The sequence below is a fragment of the Seriola dumerili genome, unplaced genomic scaffold (assembly GCF_002260705.1).
Source record: "Seriola dumerili isolate Sdu_G_001 unplaced genomic scaffold, Sdu_1.0 BDQW01000025.1, whole genome shotgun sequence".
NCBI lineage: Eukaryota > Metazoa > Chordata > Actinopteri > Carangiformes > Carangidae > Seriola > Seriola dumerili.
Window position 1 is genome coordinate 4,874,032 of NW_019174280.1, and position 23,786 is coordinate 4,897,817.

General features: G+C 40.8%; 1 protein-coding gene across 1 annotated transcript in view; it reads left to right on the forward strand.

Annotated features, from left to right (window-relative positions):
• Positions 1-23,786, forward strand: part of scara5 (scavenger receptor class A member 5) — a 100,549-nt gene that overhangs the window by 40,474 nt on the left and 36,289 nt on the right. The window contains exons 4-8 of the mRNA XM_022737778.1: positions 7,994-8,193; positions 9,156-9,334; positions 9,501-9,627; positions 9,795-9,963; positions 20,516-20,596. Of these exons, the coding sequence (XP_022593499.1) occupies positions 7,994-8,193; positions 9,156-9,334; positions 9,501-9,627; positions 9,795-9,963; positions 20,516-20,596 (756 nt within the window). The remainder of the gene's footprint in view (positions 1-7,993; positions 8,194-9,155; positions 9,335-9,500; positions 9,628-9,794; positions 9,964-20,515; positions 20,597-23,786) is intronic.

Below are 23,786 nucleotides of genomic sequence, written 5' to 3' on the forward strand. Positions count from 1 at the left end.
ACACACACACACACACACACACACACACACACTTTCTATCAAGTAACTTTATTAAAAAGCCTGTGAGAGAGCTAAACAGTGAGATTAGTAACCATGGGTGCAGGGCCAGAAGGCAGAGATCTGCAGGTCATTTGACTTGTGCAACACCTTTAACAGAAGACAGGAACGGATGATGAAAGACCTGCAATTTAGAGGAACCGACAAGGTTAGGACTAAAGCTATTTACTAACAGTCAATACACCAGTTCCTTTTCTTTAATAATGCACCAGCTTAATTAAACTTTGATCATCCCTTCAGGAAACTGAGTCATAACAGCAGAAAATAAAAAGATACAGCAGAGAAATGAAGCAGGAAAAGGAAAAATATAGACATTATTAAACATTATGTGAATAGAAATTATATCACAGGACAAGGTCAATTGAAATAAACATATTGAAATATATAAATATGATGACAGGGCTTTTAATGTGAATAGCAAAGACACTGCTTATTACTATTATTGCATCAAACTTAAACTAGCAGATGAATTAATGTGAAGTCTTTATTTGTGCTATATGACAGATTTGTTCCTAGTTGTTTTCAATGACATTATTTACCTCACTTTACTTTCCCAGTTCTCCTTGAAGCTGCCATTAACAGCAGACATGCAGCATTTAAATACATGAGAAGAATATACCAATCAGGTTTTTCTGGCCCCAGTCCTTTAATGTTGGGTATCTGCCAAGTATCAGAGTCCAGTCTGTTACTTACAGTTATTTAAATGTTGATTAAATTTGTACCTGCCATATTGAAATAACAGCTGTGGACTATTTAATCTGACATACCGTATTTTTCAGGATATACTTGATTCAAATATTGGACGTTCTGATTGAAAAATATAAAGTTAAAAGCTTCAGTTATTTCTATAATGTGAATTAAAGTTTAACTGGGAGAATGCAGCTCCTGAAACTGACATGATGTGATCAGTTAGTTGGAGTCGTTGCAACTACAGAAACACTTGGTCCACTCTGATTATAAGGTGGTGTTTTTATAGAGTGATACTTCTTACCTCACAACTGATTTTTGGCTACTCTTTGAGTGCACACGCCAGCTTGCAGAATCCACTTTAACCAGACAACAGACAAGTTTCATTTATGTGATGGAAATCTTTTGTTAACCTCTGATGGAAGAAGTTTCAGGAGACCCAGATGTCTTAAGCAGAGGCATTTATTGAAGCCCTGCCGAGGAGAGCCGGGCACAGGTCCAGGCGAATGAGAGGTCAGGGGGCCCCTGGGCCAGAGCCTTTGCATGAAGGGACTATTAATATTTCTAGTCATAGAGCTCAGTTAAAAGACACGAAATGATCACAGAGACACAGTGACCAGAGAGAGACGCGAAACAACCACAAACCTGTCTGTACTCAGGGGCCCATTCTCTCATCAGCAGTCTATGGGTGTTTGTCAGTGATGGCTGAACGTGAGAAGCTGCAAGAAGAGAGCGTCACATTTTCATCGGCTTCATATTAGCTGATACTGATCCATTAAAATATGCTGAATGGTGGACAGACGACACAAAAAATAACAAACAAACCAAAGACATACTGGCAGGAGATAAAAAAAAATTAGAAAAACGTTCAATCAACAATTATGAAATTAGAACAAAAGGATCTTTGTGTGTTTCTTTTTGATCTTGACAGATTTAAGATGAGCACTGATTTGTTGCACGTAGTTCAGTTTGACAGCAAAAACATTTCAAATGCCAGAGACAGGAAATCTTTTGTGAAATACAACTCTTTTAACTGCAGCATGAACACAAGTTAATCTACTTCTACATAGTTACAAAGAACACATACACACACACTCATCACCCACACACAGAGACTGCGGCAGATAAAGAGATAAATGAAGGCACCATGTTGTCTTTGGCTTTGCCCACAGAGGAATGCAGCTCTGGTTGACCTCCCTCTGTCTCCTCTCTGCCCTGACCATGACACTGTCCAGCCAGCCTGTCTGTCTCACTCGGAGCGTGTGTGTGTGTGTGTGTGTGTGTGTGTGTGTGTGCGTGTGAGTTCCTGGTACACACATGATTTTGTGGGGAACCAGACCTTTTTTTTTTTAGCTGATTTTGTTCAGGGGACAAAAAAGGTACCAGGGGAATGAATGTAGTTTATGGAAAGTCCTCACAATAATAACAAGACAAGTCTGTGTATGCGTGTGAGTGTGTGCACATGTGTGTATGTGAGCGAGAGAGAAAGAACTGAGGAGAGGAAACATCCGACGGAGAAACAGATCTTCATTGTGCAATAAATACACAGCCACCCAGAGCCCTTATTTCCAGGGTTGAGTGAACAGCACATGACACACACACACACACACACACACAGACACACACACAGACACACACATATGCATGAACAAGTAGAACAAAGATTTGTTGTTTTGTAACCTTTTTTTATGAATCAGACCGTTTAGCTCTGCTCTTTATCATGAATTCCAGTAGGAAGAAAAAGATGAAAGAGAGTGTTTCAGTAGCAGTGCACCCAGTTGGTAATCGGTCTCTTTTTCCATTAATGTCGGACTGACAATAATATTTTAAAACAGGTCTGCTCCAGTCCTTGAGTCATCTATGATACGATGGAAAGATGCAGTTTGTGGTATTTTTATGCCCAATTTAGCACAAAAGTCTGTTGTTTCTGCATTAAGACTTGCACATTATGAAAATAAAAACATACAATAATGTTTGGATCCAATAGAGTGGTTTTTCAATTGAATAGCAATATCTTAAAATATGTTGTAAAATAATAAAGAAGGATATTTGACACTCACTTTTCAGTCATGAATAAAACATTGTTAGAAAGACTTTGAATCTGTCACTGACATAAGTGGTTTAACTGACGTGGGCAGACATTACATTGGAAACTGTCAGGTCTGTTTGGCATTTTTGTTTCTTCATCCTCAGCCAAGACCAAACAACAAGCAATCACATGACTGCTTACTGCAAGAAAAAACCCATCCCAGCCTCATATCTCTACAGGGCAACACACACTGACAATAACTGGCTGTAGTCTGTGTGGCTACACACACAGCTCTGGCTTCATGATGGGCATCAGTTCTCCCTTATATGTCGCTGTTTCCTGTTTCCCATGGTCAGTGTGGGGCCTTAATGGGTCCCTTACTTAGGTCCCATATTTTACACTTTTCCTGTTTATTTGAAGTGTTGATCCATAAGAAAATATATTTGTGGTTTCAAGTACCAAAAATAATCTAAATGTAGTTTTACATCTCCTCTCTCAGGCTTCTCTCTGGTGCTCTACAACAGGTCGGTGAGCCAATCGGAAGAGAGGAGGCTCTGAGTCTCTTCTGAATGGTTGACTGTTTTCTTAGTGATCGAATAAAAATGTAGCAGATTTCAGGTATACACTTAGAGAAACCAAATCCTGCAAGGTTGGATGGTGGGTCTAGGTGGGCGGGACTTGGGGCATGGCTGAGGGTGGTGACTGTGACATCACAAAGTTACAGAAGTCCTGACGGCTGGTTTTAAGGTTTCTGAATACAGGCTGTGTAAGTTTCTCTGTGGACTGGGCGCTTTGATACTTTGATACTACAGTATTAATATAGAACCTAGACCTGCTTTATAATCAAACAACACATGGACATCTACCTTTATACAACATGGGACCTTTAATGCATCGCCTCCATCATGTCAAGGGTTCACATTGTGAAGTCTTTGTATTGTATGTGTTGACATCACGTGTGACTGGAAATGTAGACAGAAGTGTGTCCAAAATTCACTTTGAGGAAACGATGTGTTATGTTGTTTTTTGGAAAAGGTTCAACTTTTGTATGAGTTCACTATACCCAACATTAGTCCTTTAGCTTACATTACAACTCTCTGCACCCCCATGTTGGTCAATTAGATTTAGTCAAGTATGTCTCCCCTTGAATCAGTGTTTGCACTAATAGCCCTTTTAGATTATTTGTTGGTTGTTTATTTGAAGTGTATAATAATCATGTTCAATGTAGCTAAAATGCTGCAAATCTTGTGAATCAACTGCGTGCTGTATCAAGAGACAATGCAAGCACTGAACCAATAATGCAGAATTCATTCAGATGACACACTGAAGTCCAGCTGTTGTGTTGGCCTGCTCTCCCAGCAAACAGCATTTGATACATGAATGGATAAACTGTCCTCTCCTCCACTGAAGAATCCAAAGACCATGAAGTTGTGAATTTGGGACTAGTCTGTGTTGTGAATATTGCTGCCACACCACTGTGTGCGAGTTTATATTTTTGTGCATATGTGTTAAATCAAGAGGAAAGATTAGGAGGGGAATGGAAAAGACAAGAGATGACTTTCCCATCCTGAGCTGAGCTTTGAGAGGTTTGAAATGGATTTGTCAGGCATAAAGCTCATCTTTCAGTCTTTTTCTCATCAGAATTGCCTGAAGCCACAGAACACTCACCTTAAAGACTCATCTTTCCAGCTGTAACTCAACAGTCCGTCATTATAAGGGCTGATGACTGAAAGAGACGTGCAGTTACAGCTACAGTATTTTGGATAAAACTATAAATTCTTGACATTTACAGATAAATTTTCAACACTTCATCTGCCCTTCCAGATGTTTGCATCCAATAAATGTATATTTTGGTCATTTAAACTTTGTTGAATAAGTAAAACTATCCGTAACTCTGGCACAAAAAGAATACATACAAATTAGGAATGTTTCAAACACTCTGTTAAACCCACTAGCTGTCCAGCAACAAACAGCAGACAGAACAAACATAGTTGAGCATTTAGCAGCTAATGAGCCACAAGTTTCGCTCAGGGGTTGTTGGAGACCGAAAGCGGAGCCAAAAGGAGAGTGAATATTGTCCAGAAGCAAAACTCCAAATCAGTAACATTGCTCTGTATCTGCTGCATGTTTGAATAAGCAACTGCTTGCTAATATGTACAAAATAATAAGGTGACCCTTTGTCAATGATGTGTTTATATCTTGTTCTGCTGCCCCCAGGCGGCCAAAAAAATCAGTCATTACTGCATTAGATTAGAGATGTTAGTGTGAATAGAAACGCCTTGTATCTCCATTCAGTTACCTTACAATGACCTCTGTGGTTAGGTTGATCGTATATACAGAGCTTTCCATGTTAGCAGGGCAGCACTTTAACAGACAGCAGTTAGTGGAGAGCGATTCCTAATACTGATGGATGATTCCTCGAGGTGGTGAGACCAGAGGAAACAAAGTGAGACGCTGTGGAAAATCTGTTCTGGCAACAAGATCTGATTACAGGTCTACACTGTATGTCTTTGCTCTAATAGTGCACAGTTGTTCTGAACTGTGAGAACCCACAGCTCCCAAACAGTCTGTAGCGAAGAAATGTAATTCTGCACCTAAAACTGGCAAAACCACACTGCGGTCTCTCTGACAAATTTCAGAAAATTTGGAAACAGTTCATGGATTACATTAACACTAAACTCTGTGCCGCCACTCCTTCTGTAACTTTTGAATTACCCTTACAAGATTATCTGACAGGATTGTGGTATTGATGTGTTTGTTGCTGTTGGGAAAATTGTCTCTTTCCCAAGTGTCAGCTTTCAGAAACTATGTAAAAAAAAAAAAAAAAAAAGCCAGATTTCTTTCTTTTACTTGACCACCATGGATTTTTTAGTCCATCATGTGATGTTTAGTGAGAGTTTCAGAAACCCAAAGTCCTCATGTCCTCCTCCTCTTTCCCTCCTCCTTCTTATGTTTTCCTCTTCTTCTCCTTGGCCTTTTTTTTTATCCGCACTTCCTCTTCTCCTTCATCTTCTAAGGATCTGTTTTAATACCCAGACGTGCAGTATTTTGTTATTAGTCAGGTCCCTGCTGCCATGACATATGTCGGTGCCACAGTGCCTGAGTGGCTTTTAAGATGTGGATATTAATCAAGCTTAGTTAAAGAGGCCGCTCCAGAATTCATGTAAATAAATGGCTTAATCAAGCTCTGATGTTTTGTTGGTTTAATTTAATTTCCACTCAATAGATAAAGTAATTGAGCTGAGTTGTCTAGAAGCAGGTTGGCCCACTGAACACACTGTAAAAAAGACGCAATATTACACAACACAATATTATTTTGAATGGTTTGAATGATTCAATATACATATTTCTCAAGATCATTGATAAAAGGGTGTGATCTTTAAGTTTTTTTTTTTCTTTTTTCTTTTTTTTTTTTTTTTTACAAATAAGCAATGTCATTCTCATCTTATCTTCTTATATTAAGAGGTAGCCACTGTGGAGATTCGGCCAAAAGCAGTTTGAATAACCTGCCTAATATTCAGATGGAATTCAAAGTGTTCTTCTCATCTGTTGTTTACTCCAAGAAAGCATTAACAACACTTCAATCAAATTAAGTGGACCTTGTTCATCTCCTTCTTTTCTTTTCCCTTTTTTGCCTCCTTTGTTCTTCTTCTCTTCTTTACTTTTTTCTTCACCTCACCACCTTTATATATCCTTCATCGTTCAACAGCAGTATGTAGAAACTCCACCACACTATCAGGTTCTGGTTGAAACTGTGTGTGTGCGTGTGGGTGTGCGCGCACATGTGTGTGTGTGTGTATGTGTGTGTGTGTGTGTGTGCAGTGTAGTGTGTGATGAAGCTGATGACAGACCATCATTTAGCAATTAAGCGCCCTGTGTAGTGGAGAGATTGCAGCTTATTTAGTGTTTCAGGTCATTAGAAATAAACCTAACACACATAATGAGCAGGAATTTAGATGGTTTGTTTGCAGCAGTGCGGCTTCGCAGCACTTTTTTCGCTCTGAGGTCATGTAACGCTCTCCTGGCATGGATACTAGCATACACACACACACACACACACACTTTTAGAGCTCTCTTAGATACATGGAAACAGAAACATTCAGTGTGTGTAATATTCGGCTGTTATGGGCATCACTGTGTCAAAGAGCATGTGTGGAGGGAATTATCTGCTTCCTCTTGTTTCCCAAGTAATCCCTTTTTTCTCTATCTGAGGTTTTTTTTTTTTTTGCACACATTGGTCCCCACTGTCTTGCAGAGGGGGATGTCGTCATGACGTAACGCCGAGGATCTGGTTTCAAAATATCTCTCGGGCTATCGAGCCGTTACCACGCAACATTCTCTCAACATAACATGAAACAGAGGAGCTTTTTCTCATTAGGCACGGTCGAGAAGCGAGAAGAGACTAAAGAAGTGGCCTCAGTGCCACAGCCAAAAACAAGACAAGAGAGGTTCATTGGCAATATGTTAACTATCAGCAAATGTGATGTTGCAGCTAAATAAACACGTGTGTAATTCAGAGAGAAACCACATAAATGAGGGTGAAATTACTTTTGGTGATACTGCTAACAACTCTGAAGTGTGAGCTCACCTAGACACTGCCTCATTTAAGCAGTCACTGGCCAAAAAGACACTATTTTTAAGGTTATTCAATGTTTTTCAATGTTAAATCTTAATCTGCGAAGTAATTATTAACTATAGCTGTCATATAAATGGAGTAGAATAAATAGTACAATATTCCCCGGTGGTGTCGAAGTGTAAACTGATATAAAATGGTCGTAAAAGTAAAATGCACTTAGCTAAACTCCATCAGTGGGACTCCATAGGTCATATCTTTAAAACAACACTCTCTCTCCTGCAGGTATTGGACGAACAGAAACATGCAGACGCCAAATTCAACATCAGTCCGAATGAAGACAGAATTTCCACAATCTGATATTACAGCACAGAGAACGTCATGTTAAGCCAACGCTGGAAACTAATTTTGGGGCTAAAATAGAAATACTTAGGTCTTGGTTTAACAAAACAATACATTTAGCAGGAACAGGCGACCAGAATTAGTGCAGGCGACAGAATCAACATCTGCTCTGCATTAAAATGTTGGTTAGATCCAAGCTGACCGTAGTGATTGATAGTAACCGATACTTAGCCGTAGCTGAGGGATCAGTGAATCAACACTCGGGACAAACCCCTCACTCTGAGTCTTTCTCTTCCCCTCCCCAGTCTCTCGTTCCCAGGTTTCTTCACAGCGACAGGAGGTGCTGATGGAGAACGTGACCCGGATGTCGGAGCGCTCTCGGCTGCTGCAGCAGACCCTGGGCGAGGCGTCCACTCAGGCCGACCTGCTGGAGAACATCTGGAAACTGGAGAACCTCTTCCAGAACCACAGTGACTGGCTGCAGAGGCTGGAGATCCTCATCAAGGTGTGACACAAGACTGAAAACAGGGAACGAGAGTTTATACAGATGCACACCTGGAAAATGTTACAGAACATGAATAGAGTTTAATGATGATGAGTTTATTCAGTGACACGAATGTGCTGGAAATATCTGCCCCAATCCCACCCTCCGTTTCCCTCTCATATACCTGTCAGACAATTATAAAATGTTACTTTGTGGATGAAATCTATAGATATTGAGAGGATAGATGTCTGTATATTAAGTTGATTCATTTTCTTTCTCCATTGGTGCGGATGGTGGTGTGTGTGTGTGTGTGTGTGTGTGTATGGGGGGTAGTTTGTGAATTGTCCGAGCTGTCCTCCTCTCCATAACAAACTCAGAGACTCACCGACACAGTTCAGTGGACACTGGACGTCTCCAGTGGCTGAAGCTGAGCTGTCTAACATTTCCTCAGCTTGTTTCTCTGATAACTTCAGATCCAGATGTCCCATGACTAAAATCCTTCATCTGGTTCAAATATATAGTTGAAAACCACCAAGGTGTAAAAAGTGTATGTGACTTAAATGTAGATAAAAGTCCATTTTGAGCCTCTGGCAGGCAACCACAACGCTGACCCATGCACATAGAGGATATGATGTCATTGACAGGAGACCAAATGACAGGGACCGTTACCATGATTAAAATCACGTATTTTTCTAGGTTTGAGAATTGATAGAAACATTTGGGATGATGTAAGAACACAACTCAAAACACATCACATCGATCTTGTCATTTTTAGACATTTTAATGTGGAAAAGTTACAGATTATAATTTTTTGGGTAACGAAGAGGAGTAAAGCAGTTGTTGATGGATGAGGCTGCATTTATTCACTTGTCTCGGCCATTTTTGGGATTCAAATTGGTTTCATTTACACGCCTTTCAGTCCTGTATATCTGTGAGATACTACCACAGCAGTGGAGAATATGCTATGGTCTCTTCCTTGCAAGGGCGTGGAGGTGGAGCTGAGGAGCATCCAGACTTACTCTCTTCAGTCAGAGGGCTACCTGGTGCAGCTGGATGACAGGCTGTCCTCTCTGAGCAGCTCCGCCAGCCGGAACCTGACCGGCTTGAGCTCGGAGGTGGCCCGAGCCTCCACCTGGCTCCGTGACCAGGACCTCCTGCTCCAGTGCACACACACACACACACACATACACACACACACACACACACACACACACACACAGAGATGACACTGAAGATCCTCATTTCCAAAGTATAAAAGTGTAACTGTATCACAATGAAAACTGTGTACAATGTAATGAAAAGTCTTATTTGTTTCTGCACTCCGTCAGGGAAACCTCATGGAAGGTGAGCGGGCTGAGAGAGAAACTGGACGAGGTTAATTGGACGGTGGGAGCTGTCAATCACACCTTCAGCAATGACATCACTATTCACAAGTTGAAGATACAGGATTTGCAGGTTCATAGCAAGTTTTCTTATTCATCAAATCTACCACTGAGAAGATTTTTTAATTTTTTTTAATTTATACACGGCACATAAACAATACAGGAAATATTACTGGTGCTGTCTAACTGCAGCATACTGATGATCTAACTGCTGCTGTTGAACCTCCTGCTGCCGCTCAGATCCAGATCAGCAACATCACCGAGGACACCAGCAGTTTATGGGTGACCCACGTCCACACGGAGGCCCAGCTGAGGAACGAGATGGAGATCCTCAACAGGATCACAGAGGACCTCCGCCTGAAGGACTGGGAGCACTCCATTACCCTGAAGAACCTCACCATAATAGAAGGTCAGAGAGAGAGAAATGGATGTCTGTTCAGATTGCTTTTATTTAGCTGGGATATGGCTGTTCCCAAAGGAGACACTTGTCCAAAATCTGTGTCAGGCTAAACTCAGTTTTTAGTCTTTTTTTTTTTTTTTTTTTTTTCTAAACATTTTTTCAACGTCATTGCAGTGAGTATATTTTTACCAGGAAGAAAGTTCTAGATACATTTGAGAAGATGTTAAAATAGTGGTTATGAGAGAATTAGACTTTTAATCCCAGTTCTAACCTCAAAATGCTAATGGTGGTTTTCCACAGGCCTGATTTTAACTGGGCCGAGCCCCGCCAAGCCATGAACTCATGTTTTCTGTGAGTGCTGACAGCAGGTGATGATGTTGTGGTCCTGCTTGGTAATGGAATCGTGCTGGGGTGGTCTTTCCCTTCTAAAGCTTTATAAATCATCCAAAGTGCTTGTTAGGTGGTGAGATATCTTCGGAATCCCCCTACACCTTTCTGCCGTCGGATTAGACCATTCCTGTAACTTTCCAAAATCAACAATCCAACATTCACACCTTCCTCGTGTGGTGATTGGCCTCATGCAAGGATTGAACTTTTGTCATCCTCTTTTATTTGTTACACCATCGTTTGTGGCGCTTTTCATGTGAACAAGCGACTGCAACACGACAAAATATCCTCCTGGAGAGGCGGTATGAAAATGTGCGCTGATATCCCTGTTTTTCAACAATATTGTGTCATTCTCTCTGTGATGACCGGCTTCTAACTCCACCTTCAACACCTTTTACCTTGCCATGCTGTACGGCGGATAAACACTCAACACCGTGCCAAGCATGACTCGAATAGTTGAGGATGCTGATGCGTCAGCTCAGTGTGAGCATCGCCAGCTCTACGGAAAAACTGTTGCTAAGTGCGATTGGTCCAGAGACCTCAGATTAGCTGACATTATTCACTTTCACCTCAGTCCCCTAAACAGTCTGTGCACGCCACCTCTTATATATCAAAAGATTCTGTCAAAACCACAGGAGGAAACTGCAAAGATCAAAGTTAATAAAGGCTGCATGATATACAAGAAAAATCAAACTGCGATAATCTTGGCAGATATTGCGATATGCCATTTCAGTTGGAATGGTTGTTTTTGCATTTCGTTTTCATTGACAAAAAATTTTAAATGATGATGTGATTTCTGTTGGGTCTTGTGCTAAACAAACATGTTTACATGTTTTGGTACATCTGGACAGTATGATTTGTAGGCCGGGGCGTCTCTGTAGCACCACAACACTTACGGTGCTAACAATGCACAACAATGTGGTGACACATTTTACTGCAAAAAATCCTGCAATGTTTTTTTTTTTTTTTGCAATTCCTGCAATTTGGATATTGCACTTGGCCATATTATGATTTTGATTGTATTTCAATTAATTGTGCAGCACTAAAATTAATTAAATATTTAGAGAAATGCCTAACAACCTCTTTTAGGGAGTACAGTTGGTAATGGATCAAGCAACAGAGGTCAACGATCTATGTAAGCATAACATCTTCAGCAGAACTTTATCATTGCTAAGCAGGAATTGAGTAATCGTAATAGAAAAGAGGACAAAGAAGAGACAAAGAAGGGACTTTCTGGATAACAGTATCATGCATATGTGCAAAATATTTGTGATGTGAAATTTACAAAACAAGACATCCATGCCTTATAAAAAAACATCAAGAAGTAATAAGAGGAAGAAGAAGTAAGAATACATGAAAAGCATGAGTGCACTGCCCCAGAACGTGAGAACTTTGACTTTTGGTATAATGAACCCCTTTGGGTGGAGCTCAGTGCTGCACAGAGATCATTTACCGCCGCTCGTCTGAGCCAATACATGTTTGCAGTGGGATTGAATGCAAGTGACCCCAGCATGCGAACGTGATTTTACACTGTGGGATTACTACCCCGGGGTATTGAGCAACTCTGAATGTTCTTCCTCCAATCTGTTCCGAGCTGATTAGCCCCGACTTGGTGCGACTCTCGCTGCCAGCGTACCAAATGACTTCCCTGGCTTGTTAAAGTCAGAATAGGTATGTCATGATGTAATGCTGGCAGGGGACGCGGCCCGAGCTGATTGATGGCAACTCAAACCGAACGAGACCCCTGATCTCGTGTGTGCTTCACATGTGGGTGGGATGCCGTTCCTCCTCAGCCTGGAAACAATTGTGGGTTAAATTTAGACGCTACATCCAGAATGAAAACTCAACCACTCAGCTCTGTCATTAGTTTTAGCTCCGCAAGCCCATTTGTTCGTTGTTAGCTCACAGTCACCTTAGCCAAGAAAAGTTTTACATCTCTATCCATGTTTATCCTCCTCTGTTCTGTTCCCTTCTCCTCTCATGCCTCCTCCTCTTTCTTATTCACTTCATTTGCCTTTAATTCCTCCGGGACTCACATTGTTCATGCCACACATGTTCCTTGTTTCATTAATATTAAAGAAACACGAGACGCTGTTTGAAAGATCGCTTGAGGTCTTTTTTGATGGGCGATGCAAAACGCCTCTCCAGGTAGTAAATGATTACGCAACATGGTAGTATTTACAGTGACATCTGCCCGTGAGAGTAAATGCATCAGATGATTTTAATGTGAACCTGCACACTGCATGTGCATGACATCATCACCGGTTGGTTAGCCAGAGGTTGATACCAGTAATGAGGTTCGAACAGCTAAACTGTGAAATGATTTCACACATTTGCTTGAGTTTATTTATTGTTTAGGAGCAGCAAACTCCATCTCCTTTTGGTACTGTAGATCAGTGGTTCTCAAAGTGGGGTCCAGGGACCCCTAGGGGTCATTGAGGGGGTTTCTTGGGGTCCCCAGATCAAGGTGACACACACATGAACAATGGAGGAAATCAATACCATACCAAACAGAGGAACGTCCGCACCTCATCACTTGACCACGGTGTGGTTTTGCAGGTTGGCATACTCCAGGTATAGAACAATAACTAACAGAAATGTAACAGGCTACAGTGGGCGCTGATTGGCTGTTTAAAAATGGGGTGCGGTGAAATTGACGACACTTGTTTAGACTATAAGTGATGGGACACAAATCCTTAGAAAGATATTATATTAAATTGGCTTCAAACATAAATTGTCTTTTTTTTTCTGATTGTGATCAGATGAACATTAGAAAACCTCCACTCCAATACACACCAATAGTTTCCAAAAGTTGAATCCAAAAAGTGATTACAGGCGCTCTCCACTCATTTATTATTGCACCTCAATGTCTTGTAAGACACAGATCAGTGCAGGTCAGCTCAGGAGAAGCCAGAGTGGCCTCACTGTTAGTCTCTAGTACGGGTCAAACTGCAAAAACACTGAGTCCTTCAATTTCCAGCGTCTTTTATTAGACCATTGCTGCCTGGTAAATGCCAGCGTCTATCAAACTCCACACTCTCAGTCTGTAACAGGCTTTCTGTAAAAGGTTGTGAGTCTCCAAGCCAAATCAATGATACAATAACATTCAGATAATAATGGAACCTACTAGGTCTGTCCACGAGCCAGGCTTTTCAGAGTCCACTGAGCATCAGCTCTTCTATTCAGTGCATCGTTCCGGCGGGGTTGTATCTATCATTTTTCTTTCATTTTAATTTCCCACACAGTCACACATAGCAGGGGTCAGCACCTCCGCGTGTCTGTCCTGCCGGGCCGCTGCCAACGCTGTCAGCCAGACGCTGGAGTTGACGGTGTCAGAGCGAACGTCTGGCGTCGTGCTGCTCTTTGTTTCCATCCCCCTGTCTTTACTTTCATCCTATTTAGTTTTGTGGTTCGGTCATTTTAAAGGGATAATTCAGGTTTTTTGATATGCGGATGTGTGAGGTACTCATATATAGTCATATATAGGTACATTACCTGCAGTAGATTGTGTTCAGTGCACTCCCAGTTCGGAAAGACTAGCAGAGCTATGTGTTGCTGTGCACGGGGCCACGAGAAAAAACATGTTTTAAATATCAGTTTGAATGGATATTGGATTAAATGTTTTCATGTAGAATATTTTCAGCAGTTTATCTTCCTTTGAAAACACATTTTTTTTCAACCGCTGAACTACCGTGTTCCTACACACAAGCTGCTTCCTGATTCACTCAGCTGACCTGCGGCGTAATACAGTGTGCTCGGTAGGTGCGCTTGTGCGTAGGAATACGGTCCCGGTAGGCGTTTTTAAAAGTGTCTTAAACACTCCCTCTCTAGCTCTGCTAGTGTGCCCGTGCTCCCGGTCGGCTTTCCTAACTGAGAGCGCGCTGAACAGAATCTACTGCAGGTAATGTACCAACTATTCATGAGTACCTCACACAACCCCATATCAAAAAACCTGAACTATCCCTTTAAAATGACCCAACCATAAAACTAAAAAGAGTGAAAGTTAAAAAAAAAAATACTTGGATGTAAAGTGAACAGCCAGTCACAACCATCACTCTGTGAGGCAACTGAAGTGCAGTGAAATCATCAACTTTTAGATGACAGCCCTTGAGCCGACCTACATCAGGTTGCCTGTTGCCTGAACTTTGTGTGATCTACAGCGTCATTTTAACTAGTATGAGCTCATTGCTACATAGGCTTCTACAGCTCTCCACAGAGTCTGTGGAGTCTCCGCTTTTTCAAATGCACTAAGCTGAAAAGTCTAAACTGCCAGAAAGCAAAACAGTTCAGGTTTCAAACGTAAGAAGCCAAGAAGGACATGCTACGTGTATTTCCCAGTATTGTAGAGAAAAACATTGGGATGTTGGTGAAATGGCATGACCGCGAGTTCTTGCCCTCGCTGAGTGGTATTCCCCTCTCTTTCCTTTTCATATTTTGTGCCATATTTTTGTTCCTCCTCCTCCTCCTCCCTCCTCTTGTTGTTGTTTCATTACTCCCTTTCTCCAGTTTTATGTACATCACCATGTTACTCTGGTGTACGGGTTTAATTGGCATAAACCAAAAACACTATATTTGTGTGTGTGTGTGTGTGTGTGTGTATGTGTGTGTGTGTGTGTGTGTATGTGTGTGTGTGTGTGTGTGTGTGTGTGTGTGTGTGTGTGTGTGTGTGTTTGTGTGTGGATGTGGATGTATGTAAGAGAAAACGAGTCCCTTTATGCATGCTTGTGCAGAGCCTAGCAACCATTCAGTTTATATGCAGTGGTCAAGTTTAAGTAATTAATTAAAACAGCTGTAATCCATGTCACTAGTTCATCTGTCTGGCCTGCAGCTTTACTGTAATGTTCATTCCCACTGCTCTCATAGCGTCATATTTGGCTGCAGCAGAAGCTTTAGAAACTGTGCACAGACTGCTCTGCACCAAACAGCAGACTGACAAATTTAACAACTCTCTGGTGAACATAGTGAAGCATTTAGAAACTAAAGAGCCAGATACATTCCTCGGGAGTAGGTAGAGACCAAAAACTGAGCTAAAAGAGAGTAAATATTGGACTCACATTCATGAGGTGGAGAGAAACACGATTTCATATGGATGATTCTGTTGTTTCTGCTGCTCACGAGTAGCCAAAAAGAAAACAGTTATTGTAAGTTTAAGCTCAAGGAAAAACTGCAGTCGTGGCAAATAGGCATTGTTAAGGTGTGGTTTTAGTTGTACTAAACTAAAACACTTGGTTATGGACAGATTGAGTTTGTTGTTAGCTGGAGCAAACGCTGACATTTCTAAAGTGTGGATGTCAAATGTTTTGTACTCTCATCTACCACTCACACCTGTAGTCTTCCTTTTTTTTAACACCATAGAACAATGTCGCACGACTTTCGAACTAAGCCACTGCTGTTTCTGGACAGAGAGGATTGTATCATGGCCGTCAGATGAAACACTCGCACGGTATTTCCTCAGTCTGATGTTTTGGAGCTGTGAAAATGTATTTCTCTCCACCATACATGAATCAGTCTGAAGTTTCAATAACTCAAAATACTTCAATGCGCTGAGGAAAGCAACATTTGCATCAGAGGACAAAGGCTTAAGTTTATTCATTGTGTTTGTTGTGCCTACACCCACCCAGTTTTATTTTCTCATTTTCATCCTTTTAATTTGTGCAACTCGTTTCATCATTCAACCTCCAGGAAGGTTCTCCCAAGTCGCGTCAGGAGATTACACAACTTGACAATTGACAGATGTGCGGTATTATATTAAGATTCATCATCCAAAAAAACACAAAAACATTGAGTCACAGGGGTTTTTGGTGCAGCATTAGTGACGTGCAGGTTTCAGCCTGATGATCTGTTGTTGCTGAGCGCTGCGGTGCTGCAGGCTGAGTTTGTTCTCCACTCACTCATATGTTACAAGTTGATCTGAGCTGAGCTGAGGCCTGGAAACGTTTACAGCCTCAGTGTCCTCTGATCATCATTAATGTATATTTTGAGTGGCATGTTTGTTTTACTAGTGAAGAGTTCCTCGGCTCAGTTAACACACACACACACACACACACACACACACACACACACATTCACTCACACAACCTCACGCTTGCATTCATTTTTCTTTTTTTTGTCACTTATTATTTGCAACATTTGAAATATATTTTACATAAGAAAACAAACATCAATAAGTATGGGGACCAAGTGATGTATGCATTTCTTGGTCTGCTGACTTTATGTCCATATTATCCTTGGATTTATCCAGATCTAGACTAGATAGCGTCCTCGTTGTTTGCAATGCAGGTGATCCTTTTCCTTCATTTTCTGGGAAAGGTCTCAGCCTTATTCCTCAGGGAAATGTCAGTTTTTCTCTAACATAGTTATCTGTTATAACTGCATGTCCATCCGTTGGACATACAGTATTCAGTTATTGCTTTTTTTTTTTTTTACATTTTACAAAGAAAACTAAGTCTTTATTAATTTTTTTACTAAAGGTAATTCGATATACAGTATCACTCTGATAATCCAGCACATTTTGTAGAAATACTGCACTACCCATGCAGAAATGTAATATATGACATATATGTCCTTATATCAAGAGTGATGTTGCCATATGTCACCTATTAGGGGATTATTATTATCACATACAGACAGATGAACATATAAGTTTTTAAAATATATGAAATACCCATAGTAAAATGTGTATATGTGCATATACTAAAATTATCTGATGGATTTTTATATCGTATAACATGTTGCAAGCATATACTGACAGGCTTTGGCATGGATATTTATTTACATAACATATCTACAATAGAAGCATACATACACATTTGTATACAAACTTGGTTTCAATTTCAACTTGGTGTCATATATTATTTTAACATATATGTTTTTATTTTATATGGACATATATATATATATACATATATTACATTTGCATATGGGTAAATCCTCCAACAGAACAAATGTCAACACAACCCTGCCCATTTATAATGAACACTGCAGGCCACATGTTCTTCGTAACAACATCCTGTATCCTCAAACAGCTAATACTTTTCTGCCTTTTTGACATAGTGATGAATTTAACAACACGCTCCTCACCTCCACATACATTAAACATACATGCCGTGACATCACAGTGTTGCGACCTCTGCTCGGCTCCGCGACCCTCACACGTGTAAAAGACAAAACAAAGAGGAGCTCGCTGCTCTGTCGCTCCACTCCGCGGTGAAGTTGTTATGCAAACTGGATGTTGGACGGAGGCGCCTGCACTCTTCACCAGTGTTGTATTCTTGGACTCGGTGCTGTGAGATGTGTTCAGGCTGATCCTGGAGGGGCCATTCAGCTTGTTATTGTTGAAACACTGTCAGCTGAATGAACACGTAGGACTCTGAGAGCCAGGAGATTAATAATGTGAAGCTCTGCTAAAACAAACTATTAACTTCAGGACCACCAGGGTGAACTGTCTCTTCTGAAGCTGAGGCATGCAGGCAGATGCATGCGTGCACACATTTCTGTGTTCCAATGCTTGTGAGGACCCTCCGGATGAGTTTTCAAAAGCAGACAATTTAAAGTGTTGATGGCTCTTAATAAGTGGCAATAAAAGGCAAATGAAATATCCAGACATTATGTAAGGTGACATAAGTAAACTTCATTTTGAGTGAATGTGTTGAAAGAGGCTCAACTATTACTGAGTGAGTCCAGCTGTCTCTCAGCGAAGGGCTCACTCGCTGCTGTTGAAGAAAAACCTCTGGTATTCAACTCCCAAGTTTTCATGCCTTGGATTCTGTGACCACGGATGATTTTGTGCACGGCCAATATCACGATGGAAGAAAGCAGTGTGGACAAATGAGGAGAACTGTGCCAGTTGTCTCAGTTGGTGGATAGTAGAAGTACATGTCTTCACGGGCCTCAAAATTTCTTACTCCTACTCACGAAAACTACTGGATGCATCGCCATGTTGTGTCTATTGTTGTACAGGAATTTGTCCCCAGTGGCTGAATCCTACTGACTGTGGAGAACCGCTGACTTTTTCATGTAGCCAAGAGCAGGTGAGAGTTTTCAGTGGTGTTTCTAAAGGATGAGCTGTCTGGCTGTTTCTGGCCGTAGGCTGTTGTTTTTTTGTTGTATAGACGTGTTTTTCTCTAGAAACCGTGGTATCTTTCTGTTATAGCTGTGCCCATACACAACACACACGTATAAGTGTTCCAGTAGCAAAATTTACGGGGTGTTGGCCAACTCTGGGGAAAAACAGATGAGACAGAATAGTTGCTTCCTGGTCAGATTACAACAAATTTGAGTAAACACTTACACGATGAAGCCACATTCAACTAAATAATTTGTTGTGTTTTGATTGACTGACTGGCGATGCAGCGTATTTTTTGAAGGAATGCATCCTAGTTTCATCCAAGTTTGACATGAGCTGGAACTGGAGTGGATGAGAAAGTGTGAACCAAGCATTAACTCAGCTCAAAGGAAACCATTGGATTTTTGAGGGGGTGTTTCTGCCAATGAAGAGGCTGCAACTATTTTGCTTTTATTCTGTTTTTCTGATTTCTGTTCAACCAATCAGTTAACCCAGGGAAGTTTTTTAGCTCTTAATCCTCATTGTATAACTCAAAACCTGCAAGTCTCAGTGGACAGTGTTCAGCCTGTACTCCTGTCCTCCACACCGACGCACACACACACACACACACACGGTGGGTTAGTGGAGCCACAGCCTCCCCTCTCGATGTGACCTTCCTCACAGTCTCATGACCTGCTGTTACCAGTTAAGTGGATGCATTTGCGAAGCGGCTCGAGGCAGCAGCAGGCAGATCTGTATCTCAAAGTCGGGTCTGCAGCTTCTCACCGTCAGAAACCTGCAAACGAAAGAACTTTAGAGCTCTGAAGTATCGGGGCCGCTGGACATGTGCTGGACAATAACAAGCCCTGAATTTCTAAGCAGTCCCACAAGCTGTGTTGTTAAACATGTGGCTCCCATTGTGGCCAGACCTCTCTCTCTCTCTCTCTCTCTCTCTCTCTCTCTCTCTCTCTCTCTCTCTTTCACTCACTATTTGGCTTTTGTTCACTCACCCTTTCCAAGTACAACAAACTTTTGGATTGAATCCTGAGCCCAGTTGTAAGGCCCAGTTTGGCCTTCATTCTGTGTGTCTATGTGTGTGTGTGTCTATGTGTCTATGTGTCTATGTCTGTGTGTGTCTATGTGTGTGTGTGTGTGTGTTTGTATATATGTATCTTGACGTTGAATTAAAATCATTATCTGCAGGAACTAGAGGCTCACATGTTGCTCCGCGAAACAAACGTCGGTCCCATGTGTTTCCCTCTTCAGTTGAAAATCGACAAGATTCTTGCCTGCCATAACACTGGCAACACCTCTGATGATAAACGCTCCACCTTGTTGTAATAACAGAGACACTCAGTGCAGAACGCGGCCTCTCATATCTCTATCCTTATTGATTCCAAACAAAACAGCTTTCCCAAAATATAAAACTCACCGTTTCCGCTCCAAGAGAAGAGTTTTCTTGAGAATGAAAGCTCGTCTCATTCGTGTTTACAACAGACCTGTGTTCTGCCGCCCACATCTTCAATGTGTTCAGCAATTATATGAACAGAAATAGAAGTTTAATGTGAATTCATATGAATGGATGGCATTTCAGTCTGGTTATGTTTTCATGGACATGTTGTAAAATTGCTGTTTTAGTTTAAGACACTGATTTAAAGTAAACAAATTGTATAACATAATAAAAACAGCTTTTGTACAAATGCTACTTAGAAGTGAAAACCTGTACAACTGTACAACTCTGCAACCTTTTACCTCTGGAGGGATCACCAGTAAATCCTTGCTGACTTTCCAGTTTGTAAGAATTACATGGTGCGATAAGTGAAGCTGGAGTGTAAAGCTGTGTCTCGAGGTGAACATCAGTCCTGAGGGTTTGAAAACATCTTGGCTACATCACAAAACTTCATCTACTGTTACTGTTACTGAGCTTTTCCTCGATGTTTTCCTTATTATTAACATGCTCCACAAAGCTGCCCGTTTGCCTGTTTGTTGCTACATCTCTACATATGGTTCCACATAAATACAGGAGAGTGTTGGTAGTAAAGGATTTATACTGTCAGCAGCAACATTTGCATCATAAGCCGTATGCATTATGTCGTCAACTCTGATCATATTGTTCCCTTCTTTCTGCAGGGCCTCCGGGACCGAAGGGAGAGAAGGGTGACACCGGACCGCTTGGGTCCCCTGGGGCTCCCGGGTTGACTGGCTTGAGAGGTGGGTGCAACCAGAGTATCATTCATTCATATTTACCTTGCATAAAAAGTTCAAGATAATCACAGTGGTCCAAACCATTCTTATGTAGTAGAATTCATGTTCAGACATCCCCTGTAACCCTGACAGTTTCCATGAGAAATAATAAAGCAAGGTGCATCAAATCATCATATAATCTCTGGAAGAACCTCAGACTATTGTAGACTCAACTGTAAATGACTCAATTCCATAGTATCTGTTTCATTATTTTATATTTTCTGCAACATTTATCCTACTGTTTTGACCAGGTCTCAAAAAAAAGAAAAGAAAAAAAGAAATAAACAGAATACAACATAAACTGTATTATCCTTTTACAGCTTTTGATTTTGTGAAATGGCAAAACCATGACAGTCTCAGATTGTCAGAGGTGTGGGGTGATGATATTTTAGGATGTGGAAAGAGACAAGCAAACCTAACATCAGTAAAGGTTGAAAACCTCCGACCTCATGTGTTAACACAGTGTTTACCATATGTAGTGTGGAATTTATTGGGGTGGTTCACCCGAATAAATGTGTCGCCAGCCAGATGCATTTGAAAACTGCAGCTTGGCTGTCTGCATAGTTTGGAAAAAGGACTTCCTTGTTCAGAATTGTGTTGCTCTGCATTGAATTCTGCAAACAAATCGTGGAAACGCTGTGGAATTACAGCTTTGGAAGTGTCCTACGTCAATCTTTGTAACTTGTGTAAGAAAGTAACGATCAGTGAAACTATCTGTGATTTAATGAAAGTGAAGTGATGAAATGCACAAGTAGAGCGTCAAGAAATGTCTGATTTTCTGATGTAGTTTTTGGCTTGACATAGTTTTTGGATGAGTTTTACAATCCCACAGTTCATAAAATTTACCTGCCCCATAAATGTCTGATGTAAACATCACATTTTGAGTTACAAGCTTACACAACAGGATTTAGGTTGAAGTGGCTTAAAAGTTGAGAATCTATCTACCTTTTATACAAAGTGTAGCTCTGCTTTTGTGATTACATTCAGTTGCATTAATAATACAGTGAGCAGAGAGAATAAAAGGGCATATAAATCCACTTAAGAAAACAAAGCCCTAGACTTTGGATGGTGATTTATTTTCAGACAGGGTGTGGACAGGGCCAGTGGGACGTGTCATCTGTCTTTGTCTCGCAGGTAATTCCCCCAAAACCACAAGGCAGAACTACTGGCACATCATTACCATTAAAAGACTATTTCTCATAGATACTGTAAAATGAAAACAACAACAATGTGACTCCAGATGTTTTGGGACCCCCTCCAGCTTGGTACCTCTTGATTCATCACCCTCTTTCCTCCCCTGTCATCATCCATCCCACATCCCCTGGCCGATGAACTGCAACTCTCACATGACATTTCCAAGAAGCATTATCTTCCTTCTGAAATGGAGGAAACCCCCTCCCCGTGGCTCCCCACCCATAGTTCCAGGAATAAGTGAATAAAAAGATTTTTTAACTGCAGGGGGGAAAAAGAAAAAGCCCTTAATATTAGTTAACCTGAAAACATTGCAAACCAAGCCCCCATCCCCTCTAGGACCAAAACGTAGACAAAACAAAACTACCCCCAACAGCAAGTTGCTGTCTTAAGTACCAGCAGTCATCTCTGAGGAAAGACGTTGCAGTACTCTCGTTGGTGATGGCCAGTTTCTGTTTGGTGCAACAGTTAATAGGCTACAAACAATGCATTTTGTATTAGATGTGACCATTCCAGCGCAAAACATCTTCTAAAACAGCATGTAAGCCATGGCACACTAAATCTTTCTATATAATTCAATATAAGATATACAGGCCAACTGATATTAGATTTTTGGGGCTGATACCAATATTATGGCGTAAAAGAATTCCAATATCGATATATGTTTATATATATATTTAACTTGAATGAAAACAAAGGATCAAATATACAGAAAATGCTGCCTCTATAACTTGACTTGACTTGAGAATTTCCACTGTATTATTGCTTCTTAATAAAAGTATGTATCATACACTGATATATCTGTGATAAGACAATATCAGCCAATAAAATCAGCCGACTGATAAATCGGTCCGACTCTAATAAGATAAATAAGATGTTCTTAGATAAATAATAAACCTATTATAGTATATAAAAACACATATTATTGCATGTTCAATTGCAGTCCAGGCAAATAGAACCATTAGAATTCAGAATTAGACTTCAGCCCAACGTGCATAAAAGACTTGATCTGAAATGAAACAGAGATCGGTCAGAACAGGTTTGTGATCGACTCAAAAATAATTGGAGCCAGTTCAGAATACCAACCTGAAAACACTGAAATAAAGATCAGCAGCATGATGCGTCACAGAGTAACTGGCAGCTGCAGTCAAACAGACTCTTTGTCAGCCATCTTGGCTTCAGTCTTAAGTCTTGTTTATGTACAAGGCAAATATGGCTTCATATGTTGGTCTGAGCCGAGACAATGTGTTTACAATAGTTTCACTCCTGAGCTTCCCCTCATAGACGAGCGGTAGTTAATAGAAAAAAGGTGAAGAATCAATGTCAGTTGCCCTAAAAAACTCTTTTCATTGTCTTTTGATTGTGAACATATTATATACAAGTGCTTATAAAAGAACTAAGAGAGGAAATGTACATTTTTGTCATGTGATGATTGTTTTGAATGTTTTGTTACATTTATACTCTTTATACTTTTTAAGGAATATCTTCAGTCACACTGGAGCTAGAGATTTTTTTTTATTGTAAACAAATAGCCAACGTGATGTAGAGGTTGCACTGCTTTGTGGGTAAACCTGTATAATTAATGACATTAACAGAAACTGAGTGATTTTTCAGATTGTTTTGTCGCCCGTTCTGTTAGCCACGATACAATCTGTTTGTAATTCAGCACATGTACTCCTGTTACTCCATTTACGATGACGCCTGAGGAATCTGTCGTCACATCCAGCTTCTTAAAAATCCTTTTGGACTCGATCTAGTTGGACGTGAACGATCTAGTTGGACTGTCCTGCAGAACAAAGGACACTTCTGCACCGGCTCCAAAGTATGATTGATAGCGTTTTTCCCAACATGTTTTTGAGAAGGTAATCATTGACCCTCTGCAGCAGAGAAACAGGAAACCACAGACAACATGACACCAGCCATCATCAGTTTATTTTGTGTTTCTGGCTCTAATGCATTCAGTCTC